Genomic DNA, 26,540 nt, shown 5'->3' on the forward strand with positions numbered 1-26,540 from the left:
AGGAGAGCAATCACGTTTATTTTCTATGTCGAAATAAAACTGAACACCTCAATATTGCAATCGACACAACAGGCTCGTCTACAGACACTCAAGACTCTGTTAAGCTCAACTGCTCAAATTGGGCATAAGTAAACCAATTACCTTAAAGAAGCAGGGAATTAAATGATGTTAACTATAATTAAAGCCTTAAAAAAGTCAACGCCTACTTCCACTGGACATACTGGCCTGCTAAAGCCATATCCTCATCTCAAATATAAAACATCTGCGATTCAGCAACTACCTGCTAATGATCTCACATTCACTTAAAGTAGCCTTGTTGAGAAGTTTGGATGAGTAAGGGTAATATGCACAAGACATTGTACCTTCAATGCCCAATAGATCATGATATTTCTTTTTTTTGTAACAGAAATACACTGCTGGAGAAAAAGTTAGATGCCGTGCAAAATGTAACATGTAATTGCATTCATCATTACAAATTTATTGGAGTAAAGAGTACATATGCTTATTCAAAAATGTAGTCAAAAAAGTAAAAGTTGTTTATCTTGCATACTCAAAGTACAAAGTAGCCAAAAAGATAGAAAACTAATTACATTTACTTATGCTTTACACCACTGCTACACCGGAGGCGATGTTAAATATAAAAATCAAATAGAAAACATAATTAGTTATATTGTCTATTCTGGAATCGGCTCGACTTTTGCCCCGTTCTATTTCTGATATACTCAACGTGCTTGCGCTGCTTTTGACAAGAGATTATAAATGGATTTGTACTGTTCAATTTGACATGTCCAGTGTAGACGGTGTCAAGCTGTGTTGGCATGGCAAAATATTATGCAATAACATTGCCCCCCCCCCCCCCCCCCCTAATGTAAACACGGTATTAAGGTACACAGTAATAATAGCCAACATGTCACTAATTTCATCTAGTCTAATTCAAAATGATCCAAGTACCAACAAGTCAAGAACTTCTCTTATCAATTAATTTATCTCAACTGTTTAAGGAACCAAATGTCAACTGAATCTCATTCAGTTCCAGTATTCTTTAAAAAGTTAAGCTGTTGTAAATAAGAACTAGTTCCCGAACCCTATCAGTAAGGAAGGGTATTCCGTGATGGCCAAGATATACTCAGTGCTTCTGCGTTTGCCCTGGGCCAGTTGCATAAACGTAGCCATTATGTGTCTAAAGTACTAATATGACCGACTATCAGTTTGCCAAGGGGAAATCAGTCTTACGTTTTGGTATCAAATTAGACCAATCTATGTTTTTATGTAACTGATTAAAAAAACGTTATGAACAGTCTTAAAGAAAAAAAAAGATTAACTTGTTGGACTAGTTTTAGCAGTTTTTGCAACTGGCCCCTGATCTTGAAGACATTCCAGGGATAACATGAATGCCATTACTACATAAAATATTTTTGAAATGCAGTGATTGAGGTCATTGGTATGATCAGTAAAGGTAAGTGCTGAACACTGGCCTTCCATTAACCTCTTGGTTTAGACAGTTTTGAGGTTCCTCTCTGTAACCTGAGCAGTCTCTCTAAACTCCACCCCTATTGAACACTGACTCTTACTGACTCTTTGCTAAACGACGCAAAAAGGACCTTTGTATCATATTTAATTGTGTTGCGCTTTATGGTATTACACTCTTGTAAAATTTCAAGAGTTCCTTTTTCACTTTTTCGTTATCGCTCCCTTAGCTCATAGCGCTTTTTAAAGAGCTACGCCGGTCTCCGGGTCACGCTAGCTACAGCACTTTACATCCATTTAGAAGCTGATTAATCAATTTGCGCGATCCCGCAGCCATTTATGTTGGGTGCGCGTGCGGTGCGTGTTTGAATGAGCGGGCCTAATCGTGATAGGAGTAGGTTAAGTAGGACGGGGCACTTTTAGGGAGAAAGACATTGCTGCCACCTCCTCAACCACTTAAAGACTAATTAACATAAGCAGATAGTACTATCTCGTCCTGCTATTGTGGGTCACCCTGAGTGTGCATACACGTTTCGCACACACACACACACACACACACACACACACACACACACACACACACACACACACACACACACACACACACACACACACACACACACACACACACACACACACACACACACACACACACACACACATACATTGGCCTTATCGTCAAGACACACGGCCTTGGCTCCTTCCTTAGGGAGGTTGAGAGGTCTGTACTTGCTTCTGTTTTGGATGGCTGTTCCTCCTTTGCCCTACTGTGGTTAGAAAACACAGGTACCATTTTTCCAAGTGGGAGATATTGTTATCTTAAGTTATTTGCATTTTAAAACTACAAATATAATGACGTTAAAAATCTAAACTCATTGTTAATGCTGTAACCCTTCTGACAGATTCAGCAAGCAATTTGTAAGACTCATTTCAACTGTTAACTAAGATGCTAAAATTGTTAACTGGTACTTAAAGTCAGTTTTTCCATGCGTATTACTAGACAAAATTAAACAATTTGCTCTTCCTAAGAAGACTGCCTTTTCGTATAACATCACAAATCCCTTACTACTAACTGCCCTGTAACCCATCTCATCTCCCTTCATTCTGGCTGAGGTAAATTCCTAATGGATAAAATCAGTCCTGCCCTTTATTTACTGAGTTGGATCACCATTTGATTCTGTAGTAAAATCTGGGTCCTGAAGCAAAACCAATTTCCAAGTCTGTTTATTGTCTTTGTTTTATTTAGTGCTTCCCACTCTTTCTATTTCATCACATTGCATTCAGACTGCAAATTCACAACTCAGGTAAAATATCATTTATTTTGCCGTGGAATTGTCGATTATGCAGCTCCATTGTTAAATAGCAGAGCAGGAAACACTGGTACAAGGTGAAACAAGTTTGTTTTCCCTGATTCTCTCAGAGGAGTTTTCCATAGATTAACACAGGAGTCTAAAGTTCATTGTGCCACGTCCAGCGTTAACTCAAGAGCTCCTCTAATCAACTGAAGTACAAACTGCTGATAAATCTTTTATGGCAGTTTAGAGTTGCAGCCCTTGTATATCCCCAGTATAGTGTAACCCGTATATAGGAGCAATCGGGGTTGGCGGTTCTTTCCCAAGCACGTATTGCTAGAAGAGACTTGCGATAGTCATGGTTATAAAGCTTCATAAAAGCCATCCATTTGGGACGATCGGATCTAAAAGCGAATCTGAGAACGAGAATTGCTCGTGCAGGCATACCTCCAGAGCTTTTTTTGTTTTTTTGGCGTCACTCGCCAGGTTTGTTCATGCATATATGCTAATGCAGCGGCTAACACAGCCTCTCACGCTCCTATTCTCTCCAAATGATGCAACCTGCCAGCCATCCTCTCAATTCTGCTGATACTTACGTTCCCCTCTTTCCATAGAAGAAAGGAAGTGAAAAACCGAGAGAAAGAGAGAGGATCGGGTGGTAGACAGACAGAGAGAGCGAGACACAGGGAGGAGTCTCCAAATCCACAAAGGTTTTGTAATGAATGCGCGGAGCAACAATAAAAACAAAAACATTAAAGAGAGAAAAGACGTGTTTCTGTGTTAAACAATTAGTGCAGCGGCATTATGGGGGATCTGGGCGGACAAAAGCGCTACAGCGGCAGGGGTTCTCCCCAACACAAACACACAAAGAGCACCTCACTCCCGTTAAGCCTCGGAAAAAAACCCTGAGACACACTCTACACCGGTCTCCTCAGCCAGTGTGAGTGTTATCCGTCCCTATGCTATCATCTCCTCCATCTCTCCTGCGCTCTATTCTGTGCATCATCCCATTCTGCTGTTTTTATCTCTGTACTGGGGTCTGTTTGTACCCCTCTCCAATACCCCTCCATGGCCCCGGACAGGATACACTCCTGCCAGCATCAGAGGTGTGTGTACATAAAGGGCTTTTCAGGAGGACTAACCCTGGTGCTAGCTAAACTGGATTAGCAGGACACTATGTTGTCCATGTTTCCGTGTTAAGTGCGAGCGTCTGAGGTGAGGCCATGTGGTCTTATCCCTATTAGTAGCTGATTTGTAGTTTTATAGCTGACTTTAGGTTTTCACGATTATGTCAAAACTGTAAGTTTTGGGAAAGATAACCTCGGTTTTCAGTATTCGTTCCGTTTGTATGAGGAATACAGTGTCCATCCAACTACCCCAAACCACTGGTTGATAACATTAGTACCGCTCTATCTTCTTGCAGCTGTTAATGAAACATGTATTCCAACAGTTTGACCTGTTTGGTGATTGTTATTTTAGACAAAAGTGATATTAGCTACTTTTGACATATTAATATCCGCCAATTTTTGTCTGTCGTAACCTGAGACGCCATGTTTTGTGCATGTAGAACTGATACTGAAGCAGTTGTTTGGTTCTATACACACTCTGGATTCAGTAAAAATGTGGTTGTCAGTACCTGCATTTCAGTTCAATTTTAGAATGCAGTTGCCTATCCTGTAAACAATCCTGTAAGAACGGTTAGAAGGCACTCAAAAGAGGAGTCACAACTGCATTATTAATGTACAAAACTGGCTTGAAAACTGACAGTTATAAACCGTTATATAATCATAAAGGCCCGTTCACACCAAGAATGATAGCTATAAAGATAACTATATTAGCATCCACACCAGTGGAGGATATCGTTCTGTTTATTCTAAGCACGTGCTTGTCTGTCGCTTTAAATGCTCGAGCTCGTTACAGCAGGATGGATTCTGATTGGCTGTCAATGTTTTTATCGTTCAGAGTGATTCCAACGATATCGTTACTTTGTGCCGTTATCGTTAATAGCTGTGGTATGAACTCTGCTATGTTTTAATATTGAGAACTATAGCTTTATGGTTATCTTTATAGTTATTGTCCTTTGTGTAAACAGGCCTTATGGCCATTGTTTTGAATTTTATATTATAAAATATTATTGTTTTAAAACTCAGTATTAAAGAAAAATAGATTATAGCTTATTTTAGAACTTTTATGCTATACATTATAATGTTTTGTCACCTCATTTCACTAAGAAGCATGTAAAATAATTATCATTCACAGCTTTAATGTGATTGTTTCAAAATACAGGCAAAATGGAATAGATTTATTACATTGAATAGAGTATCTGTTATCGTGAGATTATCGGTAATTATTATAACATTTGTAAATTCCTATTGGATAGACAACAGCATTAAAGAAAGCTAAAAGAGGGCGTGGCGATAATCATAATTCACATTTTGTAATATACGTAGTACTCTTTCACATAAATTGCATTTTAGAAGATTTGATTTTCAAAGTTTTATACATTTATTTTTATTAGATACCGTTTTTGATGATAAATTTGTATTAAATCATAAAATACAGGGACTTGAAAAACAGAATTTGGGAAAAAATTAAATGGGAATTGCTATATATTTCAAATGATTTCTGTCTCTGTTCAGGCTGACATTTCTCCCGCTGTCCCACCGTCTCCTGTCATTCCCCGACTGACCCTCAGAGTGGGCGCTGGACAAGACAAGATGTAAGTACCCCCCCCCCCCCCCCCCCCCCCCCCACACACACACACACACACACACACACACACACACATGAAGAGTTGAGACTATCAGGCAGCTCTCTGTGTGGTCAGAGTCTCTGAGTCTGTCTACAGGTGTGAGTTTCAGGCTTTGGGTCTTGTGACCAGTCCCAGACGGCCCATGAGGTCTTTCAGGGGGGCAAACACACACACACACACACACACACCCTGCATCATGGCCCCCTCCTGCACACTCCTATCAATAGCGCTAGTGTTCACACCACTTAACCCCCTCACACACACACACACACAGCGCCATACTACAGGTAAGGCGATTACTGATTCTTGAACGTCTACATGTGACTGATGTCGCTTTAATGGGCAGTGCGATTTCAACTCAGAAAGTATAGTGTCTACACTGTGTTTTGACTGTGCTTTTGAATTTCTTCCTCACCTCTTCAGTTCCACCTGCATGCAGGACAGGAAGCAGTATTGTTTACGTCTGAGCGTGTGTCTGTTTGTACAGCATGGCCTTTATTCTCAGTTGGTTGTGCCTCTGATGTTGCCTGTGTTCGTGCACCTGTAGTCTGCTGTGTGGAAAAACACAATCAGCAGTCCTTTCAAGAGGAAAATGTGTTTTTATGTCTGTCCTTGTGTTTTATTTCATTTACATAAGCACAAAGCTTTAGATGTTGTTTATGTTTAACTTTTTTGTTTAGGTTGAAAGACTGCACTGTATATCTGTGATGAAAGTAAGAGATTAAAGAGTACCGATTTGTATCAGCAATAACAAAAAATAATGATCGGTAAAGTGTACGTTTTTCCGAGATCTCAACTGAAGCTCCTCTGATGCACGTGAAAACATGGACACGGGTCAACTTTGACCTCTGAAAGGTTTTGAGGTCACATCCTGGACAGGGCATACCCCACACCATCTTTGCCCCGAGAGGAAGCCTTGTGTGTGTGTGTGTGTGTGTGTGTGTGTGTGTGTGTGTGTGTGTGTGTGTGTCAGATGAAGCATAAATAATGAGTGCCTGTGTGTGTAATCAGAGCTGACCGTTTGACACGCCCTTCTCAGGGTCAATACCACAGCAAGCGCCGCTGTCCACTCTTTCTGAGCCTGTCAATCAACCTGTTACTCGGCAACAGCAGGGTTTAATCAGTATGTCTGGTAGCATTTAAAAGATTAACTGCATTAAGTTCTTCTCTATTGCCAGATCAGAATTATTAAGGATATTAGAATATATTGGTATATATATATATATATACATATAAATATATATATATATATAATATATACTTTTTTATTTTATTTTTTTATATATATATATATATATATTGGTGAACATATCATCAGCCAATATTAGCTAACATTGAACGAGACACAGTTTTTTTTTATGCAAGCATTCAAAGAATCATAAGTATAGCATCCCAAAAAAATGGTTGATTACTCCTATTGTTTAGAGCTTTAGTGTCATTTCCTTGTTTTTAATTATTATTATTTTGTATATACATACATATTTTAGGTTAGGTTTTTCATTCATTCATTTATTTATTTTTTACTGTTTTATTTATTTAATTGACTGATTCATTCATAATAATAAAAAAAATAATTTAAACAGAAAAGTAGATTTATCATATTGGTCATTTATATTAGTTTTTGGCCATCACAGAAGAATGATTCCTCGTGATGTCAGCATTTTATATCAATATTATATATACCAATAATATTTTTTTATCAATATTTACATTACCAGTGTTTGTATAAATGCATGAGTGCGTTTATAAAGGAAAAAACAACAACAGCTACAGTGCTTAGCATAAGTGAACACACCCATGCTAAAGTTGACTAAAACGAGGAATAAAAAATAATATTTTGGAAATTGATTTTAATGCTGTAATTTAAAGAAATGAGGAAAAATTCAACCTTTAAGGACAACAATTTTGTTTGTGAATGAATAATGTATCATAAATAAATAAATGTTCTTCCTTAAAATACACGGTGCATAAGTCAGGACACCCCTATGTTAAATTCCAATAGAGTCAGGCAGATTTTTATTTTTAAAGGCCAGTTATTTCATGGATCCAGGATAATATGCATCCTGATAAAGTTCCTTTGCCTTTGGAATTAAAATAGCCCCACATTATCACATAACTAGAGATTGGCATGGGGCATTTCCATAAGATCATCTCTCAATGCAAATCAAACCAGCTATTAGGCTATTAGGGGTGTCCTGACTTATGCACCCTGTATTTTAAGGAAGAACATTTATTTATTTACGATACATTATTCATTCACAAAGAAAAATGGTGCCCTTAAAGTTTGGATTTTTCCTCATTTTTTTTAATTAAGGCATTAAGATCAATTTCCAAAAGATTATTTTTTAGGCAACTTTAGGATGGGTGTGTTCACTTATGTTAAGCACTGTACATATAAGGGCATCGGAAAACATAAAATATATGCATATATATATATATATATATATATATATATATATATATATGCTACATATCATTATTAATTATATTTAACAAACAGTAGTACAATAAACTATCAATTCATGTAAATAAATGAGATGATATGGTATGTAACCCTTTCTCCCCCTCTCTTTCTTCACCAGTGTGATCAGTAAGGTGGTCCCAGAGTCAGAACCCATCCCTCCTCCATCACGGACCCCAGTGGCCAGGTCGGGTCCAGGAGCTCGGATGCGTTCCCCTCCAGCTCCTCCTCCACCTCCCCCGGCACCTGTAGCACCTCAACCCCGCCCTCCTCCTGTCCTGCCCCTTGCGCCCCCAGCCGCCCCCATTCAGGCGCCACCCAGCCAGGCCAAGGCACGGGGGTGCAGCGTCGTCACAGAGACCGTCAGTGCATACGTGGTACGTCTCAAATATACACACGAGAACGCGATTGGAAATGAATTACTGTATTGTATTCATTTTAATATTATAAATATTAATATAATTTGTATTCATAAATATATATATATATATATATATATATATATATATATATTGTATTAATATATTTTTTATATGCATATTAATTTCTTAATAATTAATTACACAATCAATAATTATAGTTTTCGGCTATTTACAGTTGTCATGCAATTATATAATACGGCAATATACAGTTCTACAGATGTGTATCATGCTTTGTGTGACTCTTCCAGTCAGAATTTAAAGATGAAACTTTCCGTTTTATTATTAAGCTAAGGTACAAGAGGTTATTCGTTTTATATAAATATCGTGTCACTTTTTTGTAATCATTTTGACCTTTGCTTTGACCAAGAAACACATTTAGAATTTTATGCACTGAATTACAAATTGTTGTCGTTAATTATTTTTAGGCATTATTTGATTTAATTAGATTTATTCAAACATACATTTCATGATTGAGAACGAAATGCTTCTAAATGCATTGAAAACGTAATGCATATCTAACACATATTGCTTAGATGTAATTATATATTACGTTTCTCTAGCTAAAAGAACGGTTTATTCTGACCTTCAACTCGAAATGATAGAGGATGTGACTGACATATAATAGCACTTGTTTTTACTTTCCTTTTTGACCAATGCCAGATGTAACACTTCCAAATTCATTAGATTTAATATATTGATTCTTGTGTTTGTTCATCACAGATTCGAGATGAATGGGGTAATCAGATCTGGATTTGTCCAGGATGTAATAAACCTGATGACGGCAGTCCCATGATCGGATGTGACGAGTGTGACGACTGGTATCACTGGTAAAAGCTCTTTCCAGCTTCTCTTACTTTACACACTCACCAAACACTGATTTATTTTTATTTTTTTCTGTAATGTGATATACTTTCCAAGGAAAACCGATTGTGTTCTACAGAAAGAAATGTAGATGGGACGTTTTATCTATAAGGAAGTTGTCTCAGTTTTGATTTCATCTTGACTTCAGGAGAAGTCATACAATTGTCTTTATTCATCTTGTGTGGCGCACAAGGAACTTCCTTTTTTGGAGATACAAGCTCAAAATGCCGTATGTTTTGATTAAATAAAGTTACAGAGTTGTTTCATTTTACACTAATTCTCTTTCATGCCATTTCAAGAGACACACTTCAACACAAAGTAAATCAGAGGAAGTGCCAATCAAAAAAAAAAAAAAAGAGCCTAGATTGCCTGGCATTACTGTAAAGCTTTTTGGGAATCATCTTTTTGATGCGTTTTGCTTACAGATCAAAAATACACACACATAGAGAGAACAAGTTGTGTCTCTTTCATGATGAAAGCAGATATTTTGATGCTTAGAATGATCAAGTAGTTTTATATGTAAAAGACATGCTTTTTTGAATCTCCATTTTGAATTTATGTACCAATATATGAAAAGTGCAAACTTGGCACATAAACTTGAATGATATAGATCGGTATCATGACAAACAACTTGCAAGTGAGACTCATCGATCTCTTTCTCTCTCCTTAAGGCCATGTGTGGGTATTTTAGCCGCTCCTCCGGAGGACCAGCCGTGGTTCTGTGTGAAATGCGCTGGCAAGAAGAAAGACAAGAAGACAAAAAAAAGGAAACGCAAAGCGCACTGACCCACATTTCTTTTCTTTTTTTTTTTCCTCCCGTCTCCGTGCTCATCTGTTTTCGCCTTAACTCTATTTTGCTGCATTTGTCTGTTATTTTGTTTTTTTTTGTTTGTTTTTTCACCCAGCCCTTCTTTTAACTTGGTTAACTTAACTCAGTGTCCGGTATCATAATGTATTTTTTAAAAATGAAAATTTCAAATGTTGTATATGTTACTTTTTTATGTGGAGGATCGTACAGTATGTCTATATGATCTTTGTACCGAGCTCATGATTGTTCAGTAGATGTGTGTTGAAATGAACCTCTCAGTTCGCCCTCATTTAAAGGTTGTTCCATGTTATGTGCTCATTCATCAAATCACCCAGGAGAAGAAAAAAACATTCTGTACTATAATCTGCCTTTTAATATCGTTCTTCTGATTGATTTTGACTGGAGGTGCAGTTTCATTTTACTATTAAAAGATTTAATTAAAAGTTGCTTTTTCACATCTTATTGTTTGGTTGTCTTGTCGTTCGTTTGGGTGGGAGTGTACAGATAGGTAGTCCACTCATTCAGAAAAAAACAAATGCTAAATCAGTGACTGTAATCTCAACATACGATTTTCATTAGCACTGTCAAAATAATAAATAAAAGTTTAATGTATTTTATTATTTGACCTTAAGTGATATTTCTGTATATTTTTTCCAGTTGGTTGGTTTTGACTTTTTGTAATTTCTCTCAAGTTGTCTTTGGGAACCATAGTGTAAATGTTTTTTTATATTGCCATAAAGGTTGCCATGAGTTAAATATTATAAATGAAGTGTCAGTTATGCAATGAAATGTTTTTTCAAGAACACATTGAATAAAAAAAAAACAGATAACCAGAGAGATGGGCATTGTTTATTGAAAAATGATGTGTTACGTGTACAACATCCTCAATCCTCGCAAGGTAAGTGCCATTTCATTCTTGTCCTGACAAAAAAAATTAATGCTTTCAACTTACAATGGCCCCAAAAAGTATTTCGACACTTTTAAAAGTGTCTGGTGTTGCATAAAATGTCAAAACAATTCCATTTATTTCAAAGAAAGATAAACAAGTGAACTTTTCACATGTAAACACTAATAGGGTAAAAAATTATAATTTGCAGCATTTGTTTATAGATACCGTGGGCTTTATGTCGAACGTCACATGAACTAACAGGTAAAAGGGTCTCATCGAATCCGCTTGTTGAAGCAGTGAACTGACGGCGATATCTAACAGTTACGAACTTTAAAGGTAAGCTAACGTATCTAGTTATTTATTTTTATTGTTGGCGTTTTTACAAATGTAATAGAGAGAAGAATGATTTATTTTAGATCTACATGCGACTGACATCGGTTATGCTCATTGGTAGCTCCTTTGAAAGCATCTTAAAATAGCTGGCTGCCAACGCTAACGAATTCAGCATCAGGTATTTGACATTATTCTCACGCCGTACATTAGTAAAAAAAAAACAAAAAAACATCGCGTAGCAAAGAGGACACGGACAACGCGCAGACAGGCAAGACAGGGCAGGTTACTTTTGATATGAAACAAAATCTCAGCTTTAAATTCTTTAATACGAAAACGTTTTATTACGAAAGTCAAACAATATACTGTAGGCTATTGGCGCGCTAATGTGACGCATCGTATGATGTCAAGCGAAGCGGTAGTGCACGTGAATGATCTTCTCTTCCTCTACTACTAGTTACAGTACAAAATAAAAATGATTTAACATCAAAGGATATGTTGAAAAAACCATGTAATGTAAATGTCTCTTGTAATCGCTCAATCAGTTTTTTCAACCACTGATATAAAACAGATTGTAAACAATGTTACTTTACATTTACCTCAGTTAAGCCATTCAATGTCCATTAGTTTGCGAGAAAAATGTAGGCCTACTCCAGAGAGGATTTAAAAAAAACACTATATTACATATAATTTTAGCCTACTCTTATATAATTAAAAGTTATAATTCAACTTTATTTTATCATAAAAACTTCCTTATATCATGCATTTATTCAAATCTGTTGCTTGTTAAGTTACGTTTAATAATAATGTAGGCTACCAGATGACAGGCTCCCTGCATAATTTACAACATTAGTTGAGAGAAATTTTCTTTCCTTGAGAAAAATTAACATGTAGCTACAATATCCATAATTTTTTCTATATTGTTCGCTCGATATTGTTGGCCGAAAAGTTGGCTGCCCAAGGCTTTATATTTAACGAAGCATGTACAAAAAACACCGGAACCGGAAACTCTTCAACCTGCTCCTGTACAGAATACGGATGTTTGTTGTGCATAACTGCGTTAATATTTTGCTGCCGGGTAGGCTACAAATGGTATTTTAAAGTATAGCCTACAACAGTAACAGTAGTTTCGGGGCCAATATGAAGTCAGTTAAGGTAGACAGCCAGGTATGTTTCACTTTATATATTGTTTATGTAATATTATTCCCCTAATCAATCACATGTGAGCCATTTTAGTGCAACTATAATTAAATTATAATTAATTAAACAATTAGAATAATTATTTTTAAATAATTAAATATTTAGTTTAAATTAACAAATATATAGGCTACAGATAATATGTAATATAAATATGATTTGGAATCGGTAGATAGGCTAAAGTTTAAAAAAATTATGTGAGCTTACATGTCCGAGTCTCTCTATATATATATATAGCAAGTATATTTTGCTACAAATGCATTTTTGTACTTCATATTCTGAGAAAAGAATCTCACTGATTCTCTCGCGAAAAATGAATCGCAGTTTGTTGAATCGCATGTTGCATGTGATTGGCTGTTCACTACTGATGTCACAATTTCATGTGCATGCACTCCATGAACCCAGGATAAAAGCCTGAGTTGACAGAGAAAGCTGATGATCCGCGTCATGGTACCAACAAAGCCTGATTGAATTGGTTTGGTTTTGTAAACTTGAAACTAATCCTGAAACCCTGAGTTTGTTCAACTACCATCATACAGGCTCCTGGTCTTTGAACCAGATTTCTGCCATAGAAAGAAATAGCAAGAGGTCTATGTATAATACACTATTTCGCCATCTTTATGTTTGAATCGTTGAATAATTTTCTCAACCGATTCATTCAGTGATGTTCCATATCGCTTTACTCATTCAGCAATTGCTATGCTATGCTGATACTATCAAAGCATTATGTAACCAGTTTCCACTACTAAAAATATTTCAGTTGAGATTACATGATCATTAAGTTAAATGTATGAATTAGCTTACTCAAATATGTCAAGTTAAGAGCAATTAAAATGTATGAGTTCAAAATAAAAATCGGCCATGTTTTGCTGACTTAAACTTTGAATTTCTTCATTTCTTTTGCCAACTTATTCTGGTTTACAGTGCATTTTTGTTTTATCAGTTGAAGTATTACGAACGACTTTTTGTGAAACGTTAGCTTATTTGCTAGTCTTCCTTAAAATAGGCCAAAACATGGTTAAAAAAAATCTATAGGCCTAAAGAAAACATGAAGAATTTTTTTTTAAAAGGTCGAAATACATTTTTGGGACACTATACTTTGAACAATCGATCTAAATGTACAAATGTCTTTTTTTTCACTTCTTTTTTTTTATTTAAATGAGCAAGATAAGGAATAATGAGGACAAATTTTGAAATTGTATTAATATACTCAAGAAAGTGCATAAAGCATGTACATCATCTACACATATGAAGGGTAAACCGGGTAAAATACTTGTCTTATCACTCTGTCCCTTTGTAGTTCTGCCAATATGACTATTTAGCTCCCACACAGCAGCTTTGAAGTGTTCCACCTGATGCGGACTCTCCGCCACTGAACTCATTTAAAATCTCCTCAAATATCCCCTCACTACCTGTCATTTCCGCTAATCGCACAGATACGACTGGCTAAATGAGCCTTCGCCGTAGCGAGATCATTTCTTTATGTTAGCGCTTATCACAGAAAACTGAGGCCTTTATTGTTGCATTGTTATTCGTTTCAAAGCAGAAATGACTGTTCTGCAGCAGCAGGGAGCAGTTAGCAGTGGACTGGATGGTGATAAGAAATGCGTTCCACATGTAGACTGGTATCCAGCACTGCTTCTTAAAGGATGGTGTATCTAAAGCTATGAGCTCTGAGCACCTTCTATAACAAAACAACCATGCAATGTTTGCAACGCAGCAAAGATGAGCGGTAAGGTCATGACTATAAATGTAAAAGCGACACAACAACCGTGTGGATTTGTCATGATGTATCAAAAATGAATAGCTAAATTCGTGCAATGGCTTCAAAACTATTATAGCGCACACTCCAATAGACTATTCTAGGTGTGTGCGTCAGTTAGGCCATGTTTTGAACAAATTGCAACATATCTTTTAAAATCACCATGAAATCAAAAACAAAAGTTTTTATAGAATATTGCAGTAGCCTACTCATTATAAATGATTTATCTGTGCACATTTATTTTTTTTACATTCACATGCCCTCATAATCTTTAATCAAAATAACTCCCCCTCCCTCTTGCAACGACATCTCTTCTCTGATGACACGTCCACTGTCGCGAGGGCGGGACAACCTGTCGCTCACATGACATTAGACAGCAATAGCAAACCGCAACCGTCCAATGATCCAATCAAATTCTGATCGTACATTCCCGTCGTACATTTTTTTTCTTGTTCGAGAAAACGGGTGCATCCCAGTTCTATGCACAATTCTATGCCGTTTTGTAGTAGGCCTGTAAATAGTGCAAGCACTGAAAATTACAAATAGAAAGAGTGCACTACCGCCCACTTTTTTCAATAGCGTTGGTTCCGGAAGTATATTTCCATTCATTTCTCTCATAGAGATTTCAAAAAAATATTTGTTAAAGTTATAAGCCATGACCCAAGCCAATAATCTATGAGGTGAATCACAACATTACAAACTTTGTTTAAAGGCAAAAAAATAATATATATAGTATATATATAAATATATATATATATATAATATATATTTGAATATAATATAATGACAAAAAAAACAAAGGTTTAAGAGTGTGTGCTTAATGGCTTTAGTGATGGAAAAACTACAATCCCATGAAGCATTGCGAACAGCATTGAATTAAAAATGATGGAGAAGTATAAAATACTAATTCAAAAATGTATGTTAAGTTTATTGCAAAATATGCATATATATATATATATATACATTCATATATTTAACTACGTGCTTCAGGAGTGGGTGTAGCTAAAGAGAACTTGTGGTGGTTTTTGTTTGTTTCAACTCTCTGATTGGTGAAATAATCTGCATAGCATCATGGGAAATGTCGCTTTTTCCAACACTTATTTGAAAACTAAGTTAAAAAAATGCGGGCTAACAGCTTCAACAGAAGCAAATACATTCGATTAATAACCTCGTAGCTCTCATCAAGGCTGTCTTTAAAGGTTTATAAATTATCATTAATAATAATTCAGTTTTTACTTCTGGAGCATGACTTTTGCACTATATACCAGTAAGATCATTCCTCTCTGTCGTTACCGTTACAGTGATGTTGTGGACTCCGCTGTTCTTTTATTTTTCAAACTTTTCATAGTATAGTCTATCATCATTGTTCATGGCCCTTATATGTCCCACTTAAAAATGCTATGTGAATTTATTTGATAACAGAATCTAAATCCATGTGGTAAGTGCAAACATCTAGCTCTACTATTTAGAGCTTCACCTTTATAAGCCATTTTATCACTGACTTTGAAAAGTAACGGGTGTCGATGTGAGTTTTAGTGAATGTATGAAGTGTATTCCACACTAGTTCATAAAACAAGCATGAAAAGCTTGTTGCTGTATTTCATTAATCATTATTTGTTTGTGCTATTTAATTAAAAAAATACCCCCATGTCATAAACGTAGATGATGGTATCATTGTATCAGTTCGTTTTTGATGATCAAGGAAAACAATTCATCAAGCCATTCATCAAGCACTTTAATTACATTCACATTTATACATGCATGTAGTGAAGGCTCTTCTGAGTGATGTTAGTTTTTGCAGATTAGAAGATAAACGTCACTCACAGCTTCCACAAAGGTCAGAGGTCGCGTGAAGAGGTCAGAGGAGAGACACAAGTTTCCTCTAAAGGTGAGAAGAGAAAAAAACAAGGCATTTCATGGCAGATTGATTAATACACCCATATACACAGAAGTCTAATGATAATCTTAAAATAAAGCAGCTTGGTTTAACATTAACAAGTTATGTTATGAATTTGCAATGAAATGGTACTTCCTTGTCTGTGCTTTATTGATATATTTTTGTAGCTTTCTGAGAAAACAGGCAAACATTTCTATACTACAAAAACTTAATGTGTATCTAAAAAAATCGAAACCTTTCCATAACTGACATAAGATATTAAGACTTTTTTTAAAAGTCAATGTAGCCTATGTAGTTTCTTCCTTGCAGTTTTTTTTTTTGCCTTCAGTTGGCCGTGTGTTTTATAGCTTCTGTAAAACTATATAGGCCTACTTATATGTTTGAGTGTTGTAATCGACTTATGTAACCTACAAATAACTTTGAACAAACAAACAGTGGCAGCTAAATCAAATCTTTAAAATACATCTTCATAAAGAAATCAAGCAAACTAAAAGGATCCACGCAAATTGACGCAGTCCAAGATAATGCTACGCGTGGTACAGGACAAAAAAGTTATTTTAAACAGACTTCAAAATAACGCATGCAAACACAAAAAACAACAAATAGTCTACACAAAAATAGCTATGAACTAATAGCCTACTACAAAGACTAATACAAGGATGATGAAGATGATGATGATGATGATGATGAAGAAGAAATCAAATCACGGCACCCCCTGTTGGTGAACTTTATAATACAGGACAACGGTGTTTGTAAGTCAATAAACATCAACACATTGACTTTAATATGAACTTTATTCATCCATAATTTGAAAAGCAAAGTTAATGCAAACAGACTAAAGCCACTCTGCTCATCTTAAAACAAAAGCTTAATGCTATATATCAAAATCAATTTTTTTTTTATGATTTAGCCTACCGATTAGGCTACGTATAGCTATAGATTTGTTTTATTATTTTTTTTTACTTGACTTGAATTTTTTAAGAACTAACCATTTTACAAGTTAAATATTTTGTAAAAATACTACTTAGTTAAAAGGTAGGCTATATAAAACAAGCTGCAGTTTAGTGGATCTTTAAGGTTAAACATATTCCACATCAACTGACCCGCAACAATGGGTGTAATCTCATTTGCTTTCATTAAAGCATGCAGCAGGCCATCAATGCTATCAAGACACAATGTTAAAAGGATTTTATCAGCCTGTTTGAAGAAACATTTAACATTCGGACAATGAAAAAGGATGTGGTAGAGTATTACTGATAGCCTACTCATCACGGGATCAAGCCTAAAGTTGGGCATCAAAGTTCCTTTCATTTCATATATTTTTCCATATATTGCACACTTTGGTTATTAACCCCTCTTATAATTCACATTGGCCATTTACAGGCATATAAAATGGTTTTACCCTTGCGATCTGTAAGATTGTGAACAGGCCTTTTAAGGTGAACAATAGCCTACATCCCTTTTTGAAGTTTTTCTTCTGTATGTGTTTGCTGCATACTTTTTGTGAGAGTGAAATTGTGATTTATCGGAGGCACTGTAAGCTACTCTAGGAGCTTATCTTCCTTTTACGCAAAGGTAGCGCGTTTCTTTATCAATTGTTTTGAAACGACAAGCTTCAAAAGCAATTAAGGACGTGATATGACACCAACGCAGATGAATTTCGAATACATTTTAATTAGAATATTTATTTATTTCGCGTTTCTTCTCAGCCCGAAGCTCCTTGTGCAATTAAAGAGGGTGCGCGCGTGATGTTTGAATAGCCTGATCAATAGCCTGAATGCTGGCGCGCGCACGCGTGGGTTTAACATAATCAGCCTCGTGGGCGTCACGCGAACTTCCAGCGTGAAGGTGCAGCGGGGAGATAGGTAATTATTTCACTAAAGGCACTAATGAACGCTCTATCTGCCTTCCACAACTCACATCGCGTTCTGCCCTTACGACATTTGCTATAAACTTTCTACTTCTGATGAGGAAAGAAGAGAAAGAATAAACAAAACGAATCTGGGGGAGGGATTCTTAGTGTACATCGCAAAGGGGTGTGAGGCGTATCGTTTGTCGTCATAACTGCCAAGTTTAACAAGCTATTGTTTATGAACATTCCAAGAAAAATGTCTGAACAGTTGAATGGAGTCTGAACCCTAACTGTGAATGGAGACCGGGGCTAGTTGTCACACTGTTTACTCCACTGATTATTCCTCACGGTTTGTTCTGTCAATTCTTCTGCGCATTTTAAACAGTAAAACTGTCATAGTATATGGGGTAAGTTGTCACAATGAGAACCTCCCATTTAAAAGCCTTTTGTTGCCTTTTTATATAGGCCTACTACTACTGCTACTACTAGGCCTACTACTACTACACACACACACACACGTTTTATGGAGACTTTATAGACATAATTATTTGTATACTGAACAAATATGCTGTCCCCTTACACTAACCATACTCCTAAATCTATACTAATCACAGAAAACTTTCTGCATTTTTATATAAAAAAAATACAAAAAGAACCCCATCACTTAATATGATTTATAAGCTATTTTCCTCATGGGGACCAAAAGATGTCCCCACATGGAAAAGGATTTCGAATACTGCAATCTTTGTGGGGACATCCCCATAATGTAGGGTTTACCAGGCCACACACACAATATAAAAGATAACACAACATACCATTACATTGTTTTGACAAGCAAATATTGTAATAAAATGCCCCGATCTGACAACACAGTTCAACCTTTCGAGTAAAATGAGGTTTTATTTTCGAGGAAAAAAAATCACAATATTTTAACGTTGAACAAAATAGTTCAGACATAGCATACATTTTCGCAGTGTGACAACTAGCCCCGTTCTTCCCTGTATGCGAACAGACAAGCAACCCACTTAAGCATTCATAAAAGAATGAATGAATGTAATTATCATACGTGCAAACCATAAGTAAACCCTGCTCCCTTGCTAGTGCACCATGGAGTTTTGTCGCATGACACCGAAGCGCAGCTTTTCAGCCTATTCAGTTTTCCCGGCATGCTTCCCAGTCATGCAAAATGCATCCTTCTCACTGAAAGGGTGGAATAGATTGTCGATACAAAATGTCAAAATAAAACGGTAGAGCGCCTCGCGCTCTCTGTAGTAGGCCTATTTAGACTGAAAGTAAAGGCATTTTTCTCCTTGCGCCTTAGAGAGGGAGGGAGTGATAGAAAGGGGGGAGTGCGGAATAAAGACACCTACACGAGGCCATGCATCTCCTTTGATCAGAAAGGGCAGTTGCGTCATCAGATGCTGATGTTGGGCAGCGCGCGCACGCGCTCGGTGAGGAAAAAAGAACGGGAAAGTGTCATCATAAACGCGCGCTGTGTCGGGGAATGACTTTGTGACGACCTTTGTTGCAAATGGGCTGCAGACATGGAAATGGCTTAGCGCTATCGCCGTCTCCCAGGCAACCATCAGGGTCCCCATCTCTCGCGGAGAAATGAGTTATGAAAAGACTGGAGTGAAGCAGGGATTAAACATGATCCTGGGGACAGGGTGTCAATCAAAAAAGCCAACTCACAAACCGCGCTCCTTTTTTCTCCACTATAAAAATTGTATTTTGAAACGCAGCATATATTTACTGCCAAAGGTGCCACTGTCTCTTTTTTATTTATTTAAGGCCGATAATGAATTGGTGCTTTAGTGCGCCTATAAAGATGGGGAAGGTTGTGCTTTTAAAATTCGTTATCGGATAGGATTTAGCTCGGCGCAGTGCTCACAGGCAATGGGTATTTTTTCAATTACCCAGATTAATTGCACTGCATAAATTAGAATACAAGTAAAGTGAATGGAGATCAAAGTTGTTGATGAATCCGAGACATGGTGGAAGCTCGAACTGGCGCACATTTTTGTTGCACTGGGAACGTATTATGTCAGCTTGTCCGATCTGTTTTTATCGCGAAAATGGGCTGGACCCCATTCATGGTAGACGCCATTTTTAATTTGACGCGACTGGCAACGAGGCATTTGGCCAAAGTTCAGCCTGCTGTGGTGTATGTGTGCGTGTATATATAGGCTATATTAGTTCTGTCAAATCAATTAATCATGATTAATCCAATCTAACATAAAAGTTTGTGTTTATATATGTGTATAGCATTTATATATATATATATATATATATATATATATATATATATATATATATACATTGTATATAGTATAGTATAATATATAGCCACACATATTATACACACCACTTTTAGGTGTCGATTATTCGATGCTGTCAAATCTATATACATGCGGTGTCATCGATTAATCGCATCTAACATAAAAGTTTGTTTATATATAATATATATATATATATATATATATATATATATATATATATATATATATATATATATATATATACATACATACATATATATATATATATATATTTATATGTATATATATATATATATATATATATATATATATATATATATATATATATATATATACATATATATATATATATACATATATATAAATATATTTATATGTGTGTATCTGCACCACAGCAGGCCTAAGAAATATTGAGCAGGCTGGATATAGGCTATCACGTTTATTTTACATTTTCCACAATATATCATATATATCCAGAAATGAAAAATAAACGTGATCTAAGGCCTAAACCGTCAGTATACGTCCATCGCAGCCTCGTTTTCATTCACGTCAAATGATGTCGCGTCTACATCGACTAAAGGTACCAAATCAACACAATCTTAATTGTCTTTCTATCGTTTTTCTGTCGCGAATATAAGAGAAAGAGCCGTTGTTTGTCTAACCTAATTTCACTGGCTGGAGCTAAGCTGGACCGTTTAGAGTGGAGATGAGGGAGGGGGCGTTCTTCAAATTGGCTTGACCCGATGCTATTTGATATTTGGCTCTTTGACACTCATTTAAAGGCGTGCGGCAGCAAAGCAGAACGCGGACAAGCCCGGCCTGAAACCGGATCCGCGCGCGCGCGGGGGGATCTGGAGAACACGATAGCCGGGGGCTCGCGCTCTCCAAAGGCTCTCTGGTCATCTTAGACCGGCTCGCTCGAGCCTGCAGCGCCAGCGCGTCGCCAGGCGGCGTGTAAACGGTAAATGTTCGCTATTTGTTCCAAAGATTGCAATGAAAATCAAGTCTGCCTCCTCTTCTCTCAGGCTCTCTATTCTCCGCTTTCTCTCACACACTCGAGGTACCAACAAATAGCCATTGAGTAAGAGGCTTAAAGACCCCTTCTCCCCCCCACACACAATACTTAAATGAATTCATCAAGCGAGTAAAGGCGACATTAAAAGAAGAGAGAAGGAGAAAAGGAGAAATATTGGTATTTATTGAATCGTTAAAGGCAAAGATACCGGACACCTTTCGACAAAAGCCTTCTCTGAGTGGCCTCTAACTGCTTACATTAACCCCAAAAAACAGAGATTCCAGGTGAAACCGGGGCGATTGTGGCTATGCCTGCATGTCGCGTGTAAAGAGAAGTCAAATCATAAATCCTATTTCACATGGGAGTAAGTCAGGACACTTTTAATAAACGTCTCGTTAGAGCAGGTTTAGTGCAGATAAAGCGATGCCATTGTGCGCGCGCCCCTGGAGAGCAGGCAATGATGTAACGCGCGCATTTGTGTCCAATTCCCCTGTCATCCATTTCATTAGTTAATCTACTCATCTCACTCTCTCCATCTCTGTTACCCTCTCTTCTCTCCTGCCAATCTGCGCATCTCTACCAACAAACAGTTCTACAAAAAAAGATAGCTTATTATGATGTGCTTTGATAAATGCTGGTTTGTCACCAAAAGGCCTAATCCTAAAGGAACCCGTTGAGAAATCCAAATATCTGGGTTGTCTGAAAAAAATAAATCAAGAAAAAATGCTTTGGCCTAACTTAAAAAAGAAGTGTCATTTGCATATTACGTAGGCCCATGCAATGAAAATGTAACAGTGCGTGAGAAATCTCCCATTTCTCTTTCGAATTCTTTCCGCGTCCCTTTCTAATATCCTTTCGCTCTTTTCGTTTCTGCCCCCTCTTCTTTCTCTCTGACGTGCCCTGAGATGCTGGATATAGGGGAAATAAATAAAGCGATAACATCTCTGCAGCAGAAAATGACTGATCAAGCTTAAACCACAGAACTAAATAAATATTATATATAGACCCAGACAAAGCGTAATGTGGTGCCAAAATATAGTGAGAAAACATTAGAGAAAATATTCTTAAAATTGAAAAAAAAAAATGAATTGGGCCACACCAAGAAATACTAAAAATAAAAAAAATTACTGAAAATTACAGAAAATTTTACACCAAAGAGTCCGGGTCAATAGGTCTACATCGAATATTAATAATTATTATTTAAATTTTGTTTTTATTTATTTATTATTATTATTATTTTTTTTTTTTACATTGCTTTATATTTTTTGCGTTTTGATTTGCTTCCCTGTGTCATGAAACGGCTGATAAGATGTAGATAGGAAAAGCCACAACCACAAGATGTATCTAGTGTTGTATCTTTTATCTTATTTTGATATCAGGGTTTTGGTATCATAATGATATCCTTTATCGCAGCTTTTCGTTAAAGCTCAGGTAGCCTGCAATATCTACAAGACGGTTTTGCTGCCAAACGCCACAAGCATGGAGCTCTGAAGAGGTGAACTGCACTCACACCAACCAAAATCCCCTGCTCGGTGATTAATGATATTTCACTAAGATTAATCATAGAAAATGAAAGATCTCGGAGGTTTTTCATTGGATAGGCGGGGGAGGAAGGGATGATGTAGAGGAGAATTAGCACCATCGAATCTTTTTAGATGCAAATATTGCGTTATCTCCGCGTTACTGCACTGTTTTTGGTGTTTATGATTAATTATCTCCTCATGGTGAAAAATAAATCATGCGAAATTAGGATCTCTCTGCCTCCACCAGCCTTGCAGTTGATGGCAGGTGGTTGTTGTTAATTTCTGGTCGAAATTGACACTAATTATAGTGCAGCATATGAGCACTAGAAGGCAAGATTACCTGTGCTTTTTTATTATTATTATTTTTATTTTTGATCAGATACCCCCCTTGTTTTTTTTTACCAATTAAAAATCGCAAAGGCATTTCAATGCCCCGGGATGAGAAAAAAAAGCATCCTCTTTCACAACATTGGCCATCACTTTTCCCCATCAGATTCATTGTGATGTATTAGATGCAATAAATTATCCCATGTAACAAAACATGGCGCGCTGAAAGGCAGATAATCTGGAGGCGCGAGATAAGGATTCATTATTCCTCATCATTATGGCTCTGCCTTCTTTCTTAATCAGACTCTCTGATCCTGCAGGATCTGGGCACGGAGCAGATAAGCGCCAGTCGTTTATAATTCTCCCCACCTTGGCCTAATATTTTCAAATCAAATCGGGAGGAAGAGGCAGCTGGAACAAAAAAAAAAAAAAAAAAAAAAAAAAAACAGGCTTATGGTTGTAGGGTGAGGAACACACGGTTGGAGAATGGTAAAACAGAGAGAGAGAGAGAGAGAGAGAGAGAGAGAGAGAGAGAGAGTGAGAGAGAGAGAGAGCGAGAGAGCGAGAGAGGCAACATTGTGTCCTGATTTTAACATTACATTCTGAAAAAAAAAGATGCATTTTGATGCCCCCCCCATATATATATATATATATATATATATATATATATATATATATATATATATATATATATAGGGGGAGGGGGTCCATCGAAATTCTTCTTTTTTTCAGAATGTAATGTTAAAATATAGGCCTATATATTGAGAGAGAGAGAGAGAGAGAGAGAGAGAGAGAGAGAGAGAGAGAGAGAGAGAGAGAGAGAGAGAGAATAAACCTATGTCTATTTTCTAATGCTGCACCATTTAAATTGGAATTTTTTTACTATATTGATGGTTTTGAACACAGTATTATGGTCCGTAATGGCAATAATAAAACCTTCGGGTGGCTAACGCGAATAAGATCAATAGCGACTGATAAACATGCGATAAATTAATACGGCTAGGCGCAAATGGACGCCGAATTGAGAGGCTGTCCAAACAACTCAACTGAGCGACACATTGGCTCAAAGTGTTTAAACAGACCACCCCGCTTTCTGCTGCTGAAAATTAATCGCTTTATAAACGTGATATCATAATCCCCTGCTCTATCTGCCGATAAGACTGAGAGAGTTATAAATACCAAAAGCATAAATAAATAAATTAGTGGAATAAACAAGTGCTGTGTGTTAGTATCAAACTCAAGGTTTTCACTTGGCTGTTGTCAGCTGTGGTGTCACGCTGAGGTTCACGTCAACTATACGACATTAATCACTGATTTTCACGGCACGAGAAGCAACTGTGTTTGTGTGACCGGCGTGTGTGTGTGTGTGTGTGTGTGTGTTTTGCCCTCAAAATTATGCTCCCACAAAATTGCCTGTTTACACAAACCTTAAAGCAGGTTCAAAATAATATTGTGCATTTCCCTCAAAACCGACCGCAAAATGCAGGACTTCATTGTCGTTTTTCATTTTACAATATTTTACTTCACACACTCACACGCCAACTCATATTTGTTTTATTTGCGAAATGGATGATGTCGATAAATCAGTATTTTCCCTTATTTATGCAATGCATTCAGAGATAAAAGATCATACGAAAGAAGAGAAAATTGATTTTGAAATTAATTGGCTCTCAAAAGAAATAGATTGAACTAATTAATACAAAAAAAATGATACCACCGTTGACGTTAATCTGTGTTTATCATATTTATTCATATTTATTCAATCACATTTGTTCTAATTATCTGTGCAATATTTCTTCATTTGACTTTTTGTTGTTTTCATTACATCTCGCATTCATCATCGACGCATATTAAAAAACATTTTTACATAGATATTAGGGGTGCTGTTTATTTGACTAAGCACTTTATTTAAGACTGAGACAGATTATCAAATCATTATCTTCTGGATGTGCCTTAGCCTAATTCCATTATTAAATCAAATACATAACATTTGAGGTCTTCTTCTTGCTTTGGAAACATTGAATAATTCATTTTTTAAAGAGCCTCGTTTTGGCTCGATGTTGCTGTGCCTGTAAGTTTATATTGCCGTTTCAGTCAATTATCTTTAATTTACGACCTTAATTGAATTTCTTTTCCAAAGACAGATATTGGTGTGATCAGTTTACTGGCCCCAACGCAATGTGAGAGCAATACACACACACACACACACACACACACACACACACACACACACACACACACACACACACACACACACACACACACACACACCTTCTTTCTTTCTTTCTTTCATTTTCTTTGTCACAGCCGTTTCACCGCCATATCTCCTTTTCTCTAACTCTCTCTCTCTTTGTTGCACATCATCCAACACCCCCCCCCCCACACACACACACCCTCGACCCCCCCCCCCCCCCCATAAAGAGAACAGAAAGCCATTCCGTCAATAAACGGGCGTGTTAGCCGAAACAGCTGCTTGTCATCTGCAATCTGCACATCACAAGAAAGAAAAACACTATGGTTGTATTTCGAATAGGAAGTGTAGCTGAACCGCGATTACATTGCATGTGTTCTGATTTCTGACGTTCTCAAAGGAGTCAAAGACCTTCTATGAGTTCCCAGTGCAAACCTGCAACAGAGCATTCAACCATATCTACATTTTATTATTTCAATAAAGGCAACGTCAAATATAAAAGAGCGATGATAAAAAAATAAATGCTTGATGATGTGATAGTCTATATAATCAAATCTCGATTTATCCACCAACATATGGCATGCGCATGGTCACAATAAACTATTTTGTTTAGGAATGGCCATCATGAATCTGCAGTCTACAGCAGCATCTGCTTTTAATTGTATTTAGAATAGCTTATCGCATTTGTGTTATAGCCTACACATCACATATTTAAGTTAGAAAGACGTAATATTTCTATTTAAATATCTGTGTTTAAGCCCGCGTGTTTTAGCTATTTATTTCCGCGTGTTAGCCCTACAATTTTAAATGTGCTAAAACATTGGAAAGATACGAACAGCATCTAGGATATGTTAATTTCAACGAATATCATAGGCTATTGTATTATTATTATTTTTTTTTTTACAAAATATAGTTTAGCTTATGCAAGAGTTTAGTGAATAAAAACAGAAATTCAAACGGTCAATCCGCTATCGGTCATCTCATGCATTATAAAGCATCAGTCTGGCATCTAACGGACTGCGTTATTACGGCTCAAGGAGAAAAGCGTCGTGCCACCGAACGCACGCGGGCGGTACCTGTTCCCTCTCCGCGGCCCGTGCGTCCACGTCCCCCTCTCTCTCTCTGTGTTAAAAGGTTCGTTACGGACGCGTGTGATCGCTCCAATTCAGATTAAGTGTGTGTTTTTACTCCGCAGCCTGCACCGACCCGGAAGAG

General features: G+C 36.8%; 1 protein-coding gene and 1 long non-coding RNA gene across 2 annotated transcripts in view; one reads left to right on the forward strand and one right to left on the reverse strand.

Moving 5' to 3' along the window:
• The window catches only part of taf3 (TAF3 RNA polymerase II, TATA box binding protein (TBP)-associated facto), a 48,973-nt gene extending 38,075 nt beyond the window's left edge, over nt 1-10,898 (forward strand). Inside the window, exons 4-7 of the mRNA XM_077233991.1 lie at nt 5,399-5,478; nt 8,094-8,349; nt 9,115-9,221; nt 9,927-10,898. Of these exons, the coding sequence (XP_077090106.1) occupies nt 5,399-5,478; nt 8,094-8,349; nt 9,115-9,221; nt 9,927-10,041 (558 nt within the window). The 3' untranslated portion in view covers nt 10,042-10,898. The remainder of the gene's footprint in view (nt 1-5,398; nt 5,479-8,093; nt 8,350-9,114; nt 9,222-9,926) is intronic.
• A 5,061-nt stretch (nt 10,899-15,959) lies between these two features.
• LOC143741686 (uncharacterized) lies at nt 15,960-26,481 on the reverse strand. Its single transcript, XR_013205193.1, has 2 exons — nt 26,402-26,481; nt 15,960-16,123 (listed from the first exon to the last, which is right to left on the reverse strand). It is a non-coding gene; the product is annotated as an uncharacterized LOC143741686 (long non-coding RNA).
• Nucleotides 26,482-26,540: the final 59 nt, after the last annotated feature.

Source organism: Siphateles boraxobius, unplaced genomic scaffold (genome assembly GCF_051911475.1).
Source record: "Siphateles boraxobius isolate OS27281-9 unplaced genomic scaffold, OSU_SipBor_1 19, whole genome shotgun sequence".
NCBI lineage: Eukaryota > Metazoa > Chordata > Actinopteri > Cypriniformes > Leuciscidae > Siphateles > Siphateles boraxobius.